The sequence below is a fragment of the Synchiropus splendidus genome, chromosome 5 (assembly GCF_027744825.2).
Source record: "Synchiropus splendidus isolate RoL2022-P1 chromosome 5, RoL_Sspl_1.0, whole genome shotgun sequence".
Classification (NCBI taxonomy): Eukaryota; Metazoa; Chordata; class Actinopteri; order Syngnathiformes; family Callionymidae; genus Synchiropus; species Synchiropus splendidus.
In genome coordinates this window covers 29,568,327-29,583,251 of record NC_071338.1, presented here as the reverse complement: position 1 = coordinate 29,583,251, position 14,925 = coordinate 29,568,327, and the positions used below count along the sequence as shown (strand labels likewise).

The window sequence follows — 14,925 nt, the reverse complement described above, 5'->3', positions numbered from 1 at the left end:
TCGGCCCTAACACAGAGTTTTGCGCGTTCACACGTCAGTGTAGTGAGTCCAAATACTCCGCGGGCACTCACCATTAATTTCAAGTGGCTCCTGACTTGAAACCAAGTGGGAATATGAAGTGTGGATAGATTTCCAGGATATCAAAGGACTTTATTTAAAAACAATGTTGGACGGGACAACAGGGACATTTTAGTAGCCAGGACTACTCTTTCGTATCACACCTTAGCGACCCAAATGGTCCACCGCGTCCGACAACATGAACAATACAACATGTATGTACAACAGTGTGTTATTATTTCTTCTTAACAAACAACAGTAGCTAGCATCCAGGCTAACGTTAACATCCTCATACCTCTAGCAGATCTACCACCGCAACATAGCGGCGGAACCAGCTTCGGCTCCGCCCATTTCTTCTCCGTTGGTTCACCAAACCAAGTGAGATGATCAGCGCTGATGCAAGAGGTTGCAAAAACGTTGCTGGAATTCCCAAAACATCTCCAACACTCGATACGCAGGAAGCAAAACACAGCAGCCAATGACACGTCTTTACGTGTAACGTCATGAAGTGTTGTTCCAATTCTTAGGGACTTCAATCACTTCACTTTGTCGTCAGGGGGCACTTCATAGTGCTATCTATCTATCTATCTATCTATCTATCTATCTATATATATATATATATATATATATATATATATATATATATATATATTAAGAGACACTTAGCCATACCTTCTTTCCCCAGCTGCCTCACTGGGAGCAGTTAGAAACTGCCTTATAGCAACAGAGGACTGCAGCTCCTCTGGACATTGTTCTGAGTTTATATTGCTGCTAATGTTGTTTGCTTTTCCATGAAGAACACATCTTTCTTTCATGGCCAGCAGCACCAACATTACACCATTTTGGTGGATTTGTTTGTTGATTTTCATCCACATAAACTGGGCTACATTCATCCATCCACACTCATTTTTGCCTTTGTAATATACACTTGCACAGGTGGCGCATTTTCATCCAGTGTACGTCATGTAGAGAACAGGTCTGAGCCAATGATGGTATGGAGTCGTCCTTCCCTGCAGCAGACCGAACCCATCCTCACTCCCAGTCACGTGACTTGGCCCTGTCTTCGAAGTGCTGTTGCTGATGCTGCCAAAGTGCGACAGGCTCGTATAAAAGTGTGATATACTGTTAACAATGAACCAAATGCAGGCGAGAAGATGGGAACGCGAAGATGCGTCGCTTGCAGGTGTGTGGTCGGTGAATACATTCGACATTGGATTCATCTATGGCCACAATTCCTGCGCTTGTTTTCACATGGTGTTCATGTGAAAAAGGCTGTAAATGCTGAATCAAACTGTGGTCTTAACAAGTCTAAATCAGAAGTGCAATGAAAGGAATTGCCCAAGCTGTTTTTCTGTCAAAGAGAGTTGCAGTAACAGGATGGGATGGATCCAGGACTCACGCTTGAATCCCTTCCATAACATGCTCATTAACACGTTCAAACCACAGTGTTTCCCTCATCTTGATCCCTGGCTAGGCCACGAATCGAGTGTGAGGAAGCGTGAGACTCCAGGATGTCTCGCCTCCCAGAGAATCAAAACCCCTCTGAAGTCTCTATGAAATCGGAAGCAGTCCAGCGATGAGGCTTCATGAAGCAGTGTTCTCATTTTCTGTACCTCTAGATAGCGCTGAATGCTCCTTAACCTTTGGCTTTAAACAACTGTGTCAATATGACCTCAGATCGTTTTGAACCAAGAGCGCCACCTACCACACTCTGAAAATGATGACTGTTTCATGAAGCCTCAACAGTCCATCACTAAAAAAGTGACATACTTCCTTCATCAAAAGGAAGTTGAAGATCGCTGTTCACCTGTTCCTGACAAACTGTGTCGGCCACGAAGCGGCTCAAATCTTGAACAAAAGCGCCATAACACAATAAATGAAACACAGTTTCACAAGGCAGAAACTAAAAACAGGACACTGTAAATCGTCAAATGGAGTCACCACTGAGTTGTTTTGGGATTTTTTGGCTGATGCCTTGTGGACATCTTTGATGTTTGTTGTGCATCTTTAATGTCTTTGGTATGTGTCTGTGTTTTTAACCTAATCTAATCTAATCTAATCTAATCTAATCTACAGGTAATCTAACTTCAATGTACACCTTTATGTCAAACACTTTCTAGTCACACCTGTGAAAGTATGACTTTGAAGTGGCCGATGTAGGCTGGTGAGCTGAAGACAAGTATAGGAAGAAAAAAAAATCTATATTTCCAAGGTACAAATTCATTCATGGGTCATGACAACAGTCACTAAATACAGACCAGCCATTAGCTTCAGTCACCGCTGGAACACGGAGCACATCTCACCCCAGAAAATAGCTCACGCTTTCATCCTGCCCAGAGCGTAACCAGAGTCAGGGGTCACATGGCCTTTTGAGAAACCATCAGAGGGCTCCAGCATAGGCGAAGTGCTGGCTCCAGTGGTGTGTTCCAGCAGTTTACTGTTGCCGTTTTCACCCCGCAAGAGATGAACTTTGTCCTTTGGGAATATTTCTGAATTTAATTTCAGAGCGATACACTAGTCTAATATGACAGAAGGTTCACGAGTGAGTGTCAGGATCATGTTTGAACAGGTGCCAGAGAAGGTTGCACCTGCAGCGCTGGGTGACGGACCACATAAAGGGGGCGACATACACAACACGTTTTTGTTCCGTTTTTTTGTTCCTTCCCATTTAAGGATAGTAAATCCCTGATAACCCTAACTACTATCCAACAAGAGAATCCATTGATGGCGATAAAAATGCTGAATTACTAGAAGTAAATCTGGCATGAATCCGCTGCCGTACTCACCTGGTGCGACCCTTAATACGTATATTAGGCGGGACATTTTAAAGGCCCATTTATGCCCAACGTTACAGATCTATCCGTGCTCTGCGTTCATTTTGTCCGTATTTCAGCACGTTCCCACAAAGCTTACAGATATGAGCAGTACCAGCAGAAACCGTGGGGGGCAGTGTTGCTGTTTCGACCTGACATGTCGCTCTAGTGAGACATAAGACATAAAGGCGGAGGTTTATGATATATTTCATCCATGCTATATGTCTTGTACTGTAGCATACTTGACAATAAAGTTACCTACCTATATATTTAACAGCCTCACTGACAACCGTCACCTACAATGCTGCCTCCTGCTGTCAATACTTCTTCCATAGTCACCATGTTTGTTTTGGAGTTTGTCATGTTTGGACTGTGTGCTGCTCCCCCTGGTGTCCATATTGGTGAAGAGCTATGTGAACATAAAGAATGCATGGAAGCATGTCATGGTCACATCGTAACATTGATACACTTCGAACGTAAAGGGAGCATACATGGGCCTTTAGTTCCGCGAGCGACAAATGTGATAATGTCATTTTATATTTATATATATATATATATATATATATATATATATATATATATATATATATATATATATATATAAAATTTTTTATTTTTTTTTTTTTTTTTTTTTTTTACTGCCATCGCCTGATACACATAAAACAGAGTGTTTTTCACTTTCACTTTCACTTTTGTTTTGTCACGAAGGAGGTTTCTGGCTCGGAGGATGGGATTCAGGATCGGCGTTGAGCCAGAATGTTTATGTGAAAATCTTCAGGTGCGTGGCCCCCTGTAAGGCAGACTTACCACTGCGAAGGTTGGCGGACGCAGGTCTGTCTGTTCACTGACCCCTGAAAGGAAAATTCAACAGTTCTGTCTCATTACCATGCATTTTGAACTGTTGAAGTTTTTTGTAATCAACATGATCATTTGAACAACCCTTGATTCAAATGTCAACTTTATTCCACAATTACTTCAGTTCATTCAGCACAACTTGATGTCATCAGAACCACGTTTGATCCAATTTAGGTTTCGTCAGGTGGAGGTTTTTTTTTTTCCTTTCACTTCACCTCCTTCTGCTCAGTAATTGAATTTCCATTCAAATTAAAAGTTGAAGGCAGAATAAAGGCTTTTGTGACTCCGGGGCTTCAAAACAGGCGGGACGGGGGGCTAGGATTCATCTTTTCTAAAGCGCAGACCTCTTGTCTACTTCCTCCTGGTGGGAGTTGGGCTCTTCATTCCTTTCCCTGCCGCTGCCTTCGAGGGTACGGGGCTAGCAGCCGAGGGGGCGGGCGCAGAGGCGGGCTGAGTCTTGGGCTGAGGGATTTCAATGGGGAGTTTGGGGGGGATAATTGTTTTCGGGGTCAGGGTTGGTTTGGCTTCAGGGATTTTCTCTCCGTGGCGGTACACGCTGACCTGAGGGATGAAAGTAGAGCGCACCACATTACAGAGACAAGCAGAGGAAAGGTCATGCTGTATCGATGCCCAAAGAACTTCCACCAGATGAATGGTCTGGTCCCCGGTAATATAGCAATGAACAGCATGGAGTGCATAGTAAACATGAGGCAGACGCTGGGTTTGAAAAGAAACCTGGAATCCACACAACAAACACACAGCTGCCCCCACAGGTTGTTGACCCATTTGAAGGACATGCTGGAGTCACTTACCACGATGTCAACAGACTCGCCGCCATATTTGTTCTGGACGATCATGGTGTATCTGCCAGAATCCTCCATGGACACACCCTTGATGGTCAGGCTGGCGAACTTCCCCTGGTCGAGGGAAACCACGTACTGAAAGGGAGGAAGAGGAAGAGGATTACAAATAGAGCTGCAGCTTCTCGGTCAAGTGTGTGGTCAACGCCTCCTGTTTGGATGTATAAGACTACAGTATTCTACCTCCTCCTTCCTTTTTTAGTTCATGAACCACATTCCAGAGTATGAATAAAATTTCACCAGACCGGTTTAAGACCCTTATTGAACCCCTTTTTGACTTGCACATGCTATTGTTTAATCCTTTTATATTCTGTGTTTATCTTTAATAGATGTTGTTTGGAGTCCGACTCTGTGAGACGGTAAGGAGTCCAGGTTATTAACATTTATGAACCACAGATTGTGTTGAAGAAGTTGAAAAATAAATTGGTCCTGCAGGTGGAGGGGGAGCAGAGGAACGGCGCAGTTGAAGCTCACTAACCAATGGCCAAGCTGAGCGGGTTTAAACCGCCTCTTCACTCTCTCTGAAAATCTTTGGTTTCCTCTTGACTTCCTCCTCCACGTCCCACCTGGTTCCCTCGGGATTCACCCTGTCACCCTCAACCTGCAAGGCTGGGCTGAACTGCATCCCGAAAAACTCACCTATATTAACTCCAGGTGCTTGGTAAACATCTGCTATCATGACGCTCCAGGTGACACAGGTTCATTTGTTACAGGAAGATAGAGGTGGCTCTCAGCAGATGGTGGATACGATGAATTATGGAGGGATGATTGTGATCAATAATCCAGCCACTTCAAAAACAAAACATGCCTGTGCTTTGAGTCTGTGATGCACAAAGGCGGCCTTCATGATGAGAGACTAAATTTCACATTAGCGTGAGCAGGCAGGGTCTGAATGAGAGTGCTTTAGTTTGAAGTGGCTGGACAGTCGCTTTGAATGAAGCGTGATCAGTGGGAATGAAAAGCTTTGAAAGCGAATGACAGCTGACTGTCAGGAAGTCATTTGGGTTGCTCAGGTTTGGTAATATGCCGCCAGTGACCTGCTATTACCCTCTTCATTTCTAGCCTCGAGGGACAGCCATCCAGGACGGGACCCTTCAGATCAAGGGTGTTGGACTTTTCCAGCCGAAAAACCTTTCCGCCGCAGCTCAACCTCAAGGCGGCGATTATTTAAACCCGACAACAACAAGCCCTCCTCCACAGTCGCTCTTTGAATTGAATTGAAATGAAGCTTTTTTTGGCGTTTCCATCCCCCCCCCCCTCAAGCCACCAGCCAGCTTGCTGTGGCGAGTCCCATTTGCACTCCAAATAGGGAACACGGGGATCACTGATCATTTCCCAGCTGGAATTGTAATTGAAGGGAGCCTTTTGTTTTGTCACCCAGATAATGGAACACTGGGATAAATTTGGAATCTGAGCGCAAATGGCTCATCAACAAGCTGATTTGCAGGAGTTTGTGCTTTTCCAAATTCCAAGCCCAAACGAAATGAGGCTGAAGCAGAGTACACAGACACGAAAACAGATTATTTTTATCTGTCAGAGACTCCACAAATGAAAGTTGCAATGTGTATGGTGTGCCCCTACTACAGGCCCATTTATGCCCCCTTTACCAACCAAACTGTAGCGTTCCGTTTCAAACAGAGTTACCTTCACTGATCACATGCTTCAATGTGTTCTTTGCCTTGGTTTTGCTGTTCACCAATATATCCAATATATCCTCCTGTTGGAACAGACCAGAGTCGACAAACTCCAAACTAAACCTACTGTGGTTTTGCAGACTCTGGATGAAATATTGATCATGTACCTCTTGCGCAAAAGAGGAAAACTGAGGCAGTGTTGGAGGAGGTGGTGGTTGGTGAAATGTATTGTGACTTTTCACCATTGTTACGTCTTCTTCGTGTGTCATTAGCGCTACGTATCAGATAGTAACAGCAACACTGCCCCCCACGGTTTCCGGTGGTACTGCTCGGTTTGGCCCGTAGCCATGGCAACGTGCAGAAATAAGGACGGAATGCAGAGCACAGCTGAAGGCTAGGAGAAGGCTCCGTCCGCATCCACATCCATGCGTAATGTTGAGCATAAATAGGCCTTGAAAGATCAACACAGATTCCCCCCGATCCGGGAAAATGCCACCTTAAAACCTGAAGAAACGGATCAGGTGAAGAAGGCGAAATGTGAACGAGATTTACGCTCCAGGGTTAAAAGACGGCATTCAAATCTTCCCCTTTGCTTCCGTGTTCCTCTGATGGCTCGCTTCTTGGCTACACTCCGTTCCACAAGTCAGTAGCAGTCAGCTCTCCCAAACACATCAAAATCCTTGATCGTAACGGTAGCATTTACCACAACACGCACACGCCGAGGAGCAACACATCGTGGACTTGTCTTGAATCACTGGCCTGTATTGCAGGGTTGGTACTTTGTCAAATCAATACGGTTGTCATTGCAGAAGTTTCCAAGGATGTGTGAAACAAGATGAGCCAGGCTGTTGTGGTTAAACTTTCCAAGGCAGCACTCATAGGAATTGTTTTGGCTGGGGAAACAGTGGAGACAGTAATTTCTTCTTCTGGCCCGGTTTTATTTTCCACTGGCCTAATTCAAGTGCAGAGGCTTAGAGAGCTTTAAGGGTGATTAGTGATTTTGGATACTTTGAAAAGAACCATGAAGTTGAAAGCACAACAACAGTGTTCCATTACATGCAAATCTCAAAGCACACCGACAGATGTCCTTGGCTGTTATACACTTAATAAGCATTCAACCCACCACTTAGAAAAGCCTTCACAATTTGCCAGCTTGTACACTTCCAAGGCTGGACTCCAAATATTTAACAGAGCTGAATGTGAGGACATAAAACCCCCGACAATAACCAGCGGAAAAAGGCTACTGGTGTTGTTGTAATGTGTGTCAGAGTTCATAGTTTGGATGATACTCCAGAAAATCAATGCTTCTGCCACCACAAATATGGATATCACTCAACTGAATATCACTCAATGTAGTGTAAAGTAATGTAGTGTAATGTAATGTAATATAATATAATATAACATAACTCAAACAGCAAATCTGAAACTAGCACTCACGGTCTGATATTGATACGATACTGCAGAAAGAACGTGAAGACGGTTTTTCGTTCCATTCCTGATATGCTCAGCTGCTTCTGTGACAATCCACTTCCAACATGTTTCCAGACCATAACTGCATTCCTGACTTGATATTCTTTACCAGTGAAATCTTGTTTACTTAACGCTAGAATACGCCCATGAACTCTGTCGAAAACGATGTTCACAGAGGATAGATGGATGTCAGCGTTGATTTGAGTTTAAAACCTTTCTCACTCGGACCGGCACATCAGCACATTTAGGAGCGCCGTCGAGTCAAATCTGCCCCGGGGTGATACAATCCATCTCCATCATCTGGACCAGCTACCAGGCTTGGATCAACTTGAGGAGAGTTTATTGTTGAGTTGGGACCAAAACCTTGTGGCACCCAGGAATAAGGTTTCATGTGTGTTCACCTGTGCAGTTCCTTAAAAGCAGTCACAGAGTAGTGGCTCATCACTTGATCAAATGATGCATTCTCGAGGGCGCCATGAGTAAAGTGCGTAGCTACATAAAGGGGCTGTATGACATTGCTAAGGTAGTAGTTCGAAGAGCTCATGAATGTCATCCCCCAACTGTCCTAACTCGACTTCTCCTTTTGACACTTTTTGTCACGTGACTCCATTGAAACACCTGTGTATCAACTTAGCAACGTGGAAAGCTGACTTCTGCATCAATATTGGATGGAAAAGTCACCTTACCAGAGAGAATACAGGGTTTCTACTAAAGAAAAATAATCTCATTTTAAAGATGAAATTGCTTGTGATCAAACGTATTTAAACATGGTGGAAAAAGTGACGCAAACTGATAAAACATAAAGCATCATGGGGGTTTTCAATGTGTTTTTCACTGAAAAATTACGAAAGATACTTCCTATTGCCTGAAATCTGTTGGTCCCGGAACTAAAGTAGCGCATTCTGGCCGGACATATGAAGAGACGGACCGCGTGAAAACATCGGCAGATCGGGGAGAGATTAAAAACTAGTGTTTTTATTGTTACCAATTCAGTAAATGTCAAAACATTCGCCACCACGTCCTTGTTTCTTTATCGCGTTTTGATTGGCTGTGTTCCATTCTGTGATTTTCTTTTTCTTTTTCATTTTTTTATTTATTTCTGGGGGGTGGGCTCTGACACAGTTTGAAAAAAATCCTTGCGGTAACCCTTGAATATTTAGGGACTTGATTTGAGCAGGGAAACTACACTGTACATCAACCAAACAAGTATCACAGGAAGGCACAGACACAATAGTACACTGTAATCTATAAACACAAATGATGCAGGTAGCATTGTTTCACAGATTAAGACATAATAACTTAAGGTTAATTCAACTTGTGAGGAAAACCATGTTGGTCAAGAATGCTGGAAGCTAAAATACATAAAGGTTTTGAGTTCCGAGTACAAAGAGGAGAGCTGAAGAGGAACCAACCAGTCAAGAGTCCAAAACAGTTGAGTTGTAAAAGCAACTAAACCAAATCTGGGTCAAGGAAGTCACAACCAAGCGCTAAAGAAATAGCATAAGAGCAAGAGAGACGGTTAAGGAGGCGCAAGATTTCAAGATTTTTGGGATTGTTGGTCCTCTTCATGAGCAAAGATCACAGGAGAAGTGAGGGTGAGGGGAGGTCAACACCGCGTATTGTCATCAAAGAGCGAGTCGTAACACTGAAATCATATTTTTGGACGATGAAGGTTGAAAACCTTTCTGATGACCCTGATGTTTCCGGTGTTTTAAGGACCAAGCATCAGCGACTGGTTTCCATCAATGGCGCTCAACTTTAACCATCCACAGGTTTCTAATTTAATTGGTAATAACCTCAGAGCAGATGGCGTGGGCTTCGCCAAACGCGCCGGCGTGCCAGTTCTTGTTTTCAAACCGATAATAAGCAGGTGAAGGAACGAATAAATAGGAGGAGGGCGAACTTTAAGACTTATTCCTCCTGGACCAGGGTTTTTCAAACCTTAATCTTCAAAGTCAGCAGGAGCTGCAGGATGCTGCAGCTGTTGAAAGAGCCTCAACCGACAGGGGACGGTCTTTAGCTTAACACTGGCTGGCAAGTAGGTCAATGAGTGACGGAAGATCTCTCCCTCTTTAGCCGTCTAGGAGTCTGTTGACAATATCCGCCAGCTAAATTATGTAGAGTCACTTTAATGCAAAAGTTAAGTGAGGCTTTGATATTAATATTTCTCCAAGGGTCCGGGACCTCCATTTTACACCACACTGAATGAGTGTTTCAGAGGCCCAGACTGGGTAACCCAAATGGTTAATGTTGGGTAAAAAGGCTGACTGTGTTCAGGAAGGATCACTGCAACATTTATGATTTAAGTATCTCACTGTCTGTTCAATAAGTTCTACCAGACTATAGTTCTCGAAGCAGTCGTTCTTTAGTCTTCAAGTGAAGTTGCAATTGGATCACACCATTTTTATCAACAGCACAAGCAGGGAAGACCCTTCTCAATATGGACCTCAATGTGGAAGTTATTCCGCCCCTCTGTGGCTGGATAACTGACCTTCCAAGTGACAGTGTCGCAAGATGAGTAGGTGACGTGCAGCACAATGGGCAGGTTAACCTTCTGAATCTGAACTGTCTTAGTGAGCCAGTACCAGTGTCATGAACTAGACGTAGGGGACTAATGAAACCAGAGACGGAGTCGAGAGCGGATAGGTTTAAAGGTGCAGAAGACAAGTTGAGTAGGAGGGAGTTTGTCATTGAAGAAAATCCTGACTTTCTAAAGGAATAGTTTTAGGGAAAGTACTCTGGTTTCTTTCTCCAATGCACTTTCACAATGCGGACTTGGGCGCCCAAGTCACCACAGTACCGTTCCATTCTTCAATGAAAAAAAAATGAAATTCTTATCCAAATATTTTCAAGACATTAAAAGAGCTTTAGTTTAAATCAGGTGATATAAAAACTTGAATATAGCCACCATCCTGATTTATTGTGCTATTGTCAAACTGATGCAAAATATTTTGTTGTTTTTAAATGTATGTCCATCATGTGATTCAGTAATATACCAAATTCATTCAAATTTAAAAATGTGGCTTCTTGTGGCAAATATTCTTATACCATTTAACTGAATTATTAGAGATTAATTAATCACATATTTTTTATTAAATATATATATTTTTAAATCAAATGCCACCCCAAGTTTAAGCATAACTGTGTGAGAGAGAACATCAAAATCATGATGTTAAAACGCAGATGAACGAGGCATGGCTGCTTGTATTATAGCAAGTCAACAAATCCTTCTTCGATTCACATTTTAAAAATCCCTTCACAATTGAATCCAAACAGGCATTTGACTACAAAAAAAAATGCTGCTTGAGTATCTCAGATGCTCGAAGTTTAAATGGCATCTACTGGAGTCAAGTTAGAATTTTGGTTAGTCATTTTCTTTTTATAATGAATGTGAATTGACTTGAGTCTTCCAAAGTTTATGGGAGGATTTGTGACTGAAGCAATTACAGGGTTGGTTAAAGCCTGGATGAGGCTGTCATAAAACACTGTCAACCAAGTTCATTCAAGTTCAGCAAGTTCAAGTTGAAAACAGACCTCTCTGCTTCAACAATGAGTTGTGCATTTCCACACCCAAGCAACAACATGAATTCTCTGTCTGGAAACCACGTGCAGACATTTTGTTTTTAAGCTCACAGCAGCTGAGCGTTCTTCAACAGACGTTTCTCACCCACTACTATCCAGCGATCTTGAGCGAGTGCGTGCTGCACAATGATCCTTCAAACGCGGCAGCACTCCTCCACTCAGGTGGTGGATGCTGGGAAATTTCATTGCAATTGCCAATATTAGCAGCTGCATGTTGAAGCATCTAATGTTCCCACCTGTTACTACAGAGTGGAGGGATGACCAGCATCTGCCTCGACAGTTTGTCGGTATTCTGAGTCAGAAATGATTTTGTGTCGTGACAAAGCATGGCTTTGTTGTTTAATTAAATTTGGGAAATAAATCCATCATTTGTGATTCAGAGCGTAGCTAATTTGTTTATGATGGGTTAAAATGTTTTACTATCCCTCTGAAATTATATTGAAATGTTAAATGAAAATTGAGTGATTGGAGAAATGGATACACAAGTGAGGTACTGTTCTGCCAGACTGATAAAATAAGGCCAAAATGAGAAGACTAAACTCCACAGGAAAAGTTGCGTTGCACTACTCCAAAAACCCGACAAAGACGTGAGTGTCATATGTGAAGGTGTCAACATACAGTACAACGCTGAAGGTTGCCTTTGTTGAAAAGTCCACTTTCCCGATGTCAATATATTAAACCATAGGAATGAGTCCTATATCAAGGCTTGTTGGGGAATAGATGGTTTGGAGTTTGCTGAAGAAACTGCTGCCTTTGAGAGTGAAAAACAAAATAAATAAATATTGCATATTGGTCATTTGGATTTCGTCCATTGGGATTTGTAGGGATGGACGAGGCCAGTACGCATGCATATGGTAAATATGCCTTTTTTGCGAGGCAGGTGCCACAAAAAAGGGAATAAAAATGTTTCTTTTTCCTTGTACTTAATTCTAGTGATGTTAGATGACGTTTTCCTGACACAGCATTGAAGGGTGGATGAGGTTTCATGAAACGGTGTCCTGATTTTCAGAGACCACCAGGTGGCACTGCAAAATGTTTGCGACTTGAACAACTAATTCAATGAAACCTCACGTCATTTCTAAACCAAGAGCGCCATCGAGTGGCCTCAAAAAACCAGGACACTGTTTCATCAACCCTGCAATACTGTTTCATGATACCTCATCGACACATCGCTACTTAATACATTTGGGCAGAATTGATGAGAACCGTGAGAGCGGCTTTTTTTCTGACGCAACAACTTTAAACGACCAAAATGAAAGGTAACTCTAACCTGATCATCTGGTTCCACCTCCCCACCATTCTTCAGCCAGGACACCTGAGGTTTGGGGTCTCCACACACTGTACATGTCAAACTCAGGGTCTACGTGGCACAAGAGGACAAACACCTGTCACAGTGTCGGATTAAGAGACATCCCTGTTGCATTACCTTCTTCTCCATGATGGTCACCACGTCAGGAAGGCCTCCAATCACCTTACCACGGTCTGAGAGAAAGGTTTTCATCAGTGTGGCCTCTTATATCATTTTAAACAGCCATAGAATTAAAAATAAATAAAGACTCACTCTTCTCGGCGTAGGCCTCAGCCCTAACAGAAAGTAAAGCATGAGTCATTGATCTTTACAGAAGGGTTTTTCAGGAGCGATATGTAATAAACTCTATTATTATAGCAAAATGGCGCCCTATATGTAGGGTCTAGTTTCCCGGGTCGACATCAGTACTGGGTCGGCTCCAGCGGTCAGAAGACCAGCCAGAAGGTACACTGGGTTAAAAGCCAAACCACAATCATGGTGTCCTCACATTTCTGGGGGAAAATAGTTTCTTTATAATGACTGTTTGGATGAGGCGTGTCAGAGCAGAACGGGAGGACCAGAGGTCAGCCGCAGGACCAGATGGCCCGGGACTGTCTACGTGCCATGTTGCTGCTCGATCAGAGGGCCATCCGGGTGCCACTTGTTTCCACGTGTTTCTAAAGTGTTGCTTGTATGTCTGTCTTTGAATGTTAATTAGGAAGGGGATTTGGATGGTTTCCACACAAGCTGTGGTATTTATTGTCTGGAATCTCCTAAACAGATTCGTAAATGTGGCTATTTTCTGCTTTGGCTGGAAGCATGACAACGCCCAAATGATCTCTGTACCTGACGACAATTAAACATGCCTCAATAATTACGCTGTTTTTACGTGCGTATTGTGAACTTGTGTTTTAGGCAGCACATTCCAGGTCACAATGACTGATGCAAAAATGATGACTCACTTGAGTTTCTGAAACTCTGCGTAGGCTTGTTCGTACACTGCAAAAGATTGAGACAAAAGTCAGTTATGAACATTGATGCTGAACAATATTGGTCACCTTTTAGTTAATTTAAAGCTTTTACAACCCTGCGTTCAGAAGGAGAAGTAGTTGTTTGCTGAAAAGGTATGGTTTCATTTTTAATAATAAAAAAATAATCACAATAATAAATTTTTAAAAAAGTGAAATAAAGGAGAGGAAAAGGAAATTTAAAAAATCTGAACATGAATAAAGTGAAATAAATAAAAAAAATTGCATTTTGTAATGACGGATCAATGATAATATTTCACTTCAAAATAAAAAAGATTTTTTTTCGTTTTGTCGGACCACCAGCCACTCAAAAAAGTTATGTCTTATTTATAAGTACACAGCAACACAAGAAAAAAAAAAAGCAGGGCAGTATGTTCTCATCATCCTGCCAATCCTCTTAATCCCTACTACGCTCCACTGCCTGTGCACCTCTTCATCTAGTTTCCCGACATCTTAAACATGACTCAAAGTGCTAAAATGAGTGACTCATCAGCCAGATATACGTCGAAAACCAAGGATATACTGTTCTATCAGCCTGCCTCTCCAACATGAGGTCGGGTGACGTCTTCTTTAAAGATGTTTCGGAGCAGGTGAAGCGAGTTCAAAACTAGCCGACTTACCGTCTCCGCTGAGGTCCAGGGTGCGTTTATGTGTGTTCTCTGGGTCTGTGATCACAATAGAGTACAGTCCCTTATCCTTCTCCATGGGCTCGATCACCTGTGAAACAAGGTGCTAATGAACAAATCCATCAGACTAGCACAAAACCATCATTTACCCGGCTGTTTATTTTCACCTTTGCATCCATTATTCACGGTCAATTTATCTGTCAGGTAATTACATTAAGGCACAGCAGAAACAGAAGACACGGCGCTGGATGAATTTACTTCATCTGCGTTCCTCTAAACGTAGGATTCCTATTTAATTTGTCTCTCGGTTGTTCCGGTATCACCTCCGCTGTATTAAATTAGCTGTTTATAATCCAGCCAGGGAGCATGCAGCGCTCAGATGCACAGGTGTTAATACCTCCATTGTTGCCATAGCAGGGGTTCCTCCTATCGCAATCTTGTCACTGTGGGAGAGTTTAGTCTCACTGTGGAGAGGAGACAGGACGAGAGGTTACGCCGTGTTTAGAGGTGAGTGGGAGAGGTCGTGGGACATGTTTAGATGCCAGTCACCGGTTTCTCTCTAATGTCATCCGTCACTCAAACGTTAAGTCGGGTTTTAAACTAAAATTTGAAGCACGGACCAGTTTGTCTGCAGGGAGATTGACAATTCCGGAACTGGAATCTGGTCGTCTCAAGGGAACCTCAGAGTGCTTTTAAAAGTGACAAAAAAAGT

At 42.8% G+C, this 14,925-nt stretch overlaps 1 protein-coding gene across 7 annotated transcripts in view; it reads right to left on the bottom strand.

Annotated features, from left to right (window-relative positions):
• Positions 1-3,727: 3,727 nt before the first annotated feature.
• Positions 3,728-14,925, bottom strand: part of myom2b (myomesin 2b) — a 78,110-nt gene continuing 66,912 nt past the window's right edge. For all 7 annotated transcript variants that reach the window (XM_053865677.1, XM_053865678.1, XM_053865679.1 and 4 more), the window contains 8 exons: positions 14,611-14,677; positions 14,208-14,304; positions 13,522-13,558; positions 12,833-12,855; positions 12,698-12,753; positions 12,542-12,631; positions 4,538-4,663; positions 3,728-4,286 (listed from right to left, as the gene is read on the bottom strand). In XM_053865677.1, coding sequence (XP_053721652.1) covers positions 4,077-4,286; positions 4,538-4,663; positions 12,542-12,631; positions 12,698-12,753; positions 12,833-12,855; positions 13,522-13,558; positions 14,208-14,304; positions 14,611-14,677 — 706 coding nt within the window. In that variant the 3' untranslated portion in view covers positions 3,728-4,076. The remainder of the gene's footprint in view (positions 4,287-4,537; positions 4,664-12,541; positions 12,632-12,697; positions 12,754-12,832; positions 12,856-13,521; positions 13,559-14,207; positions 14,305-14,610; positions 14,678-14,925) is intronic.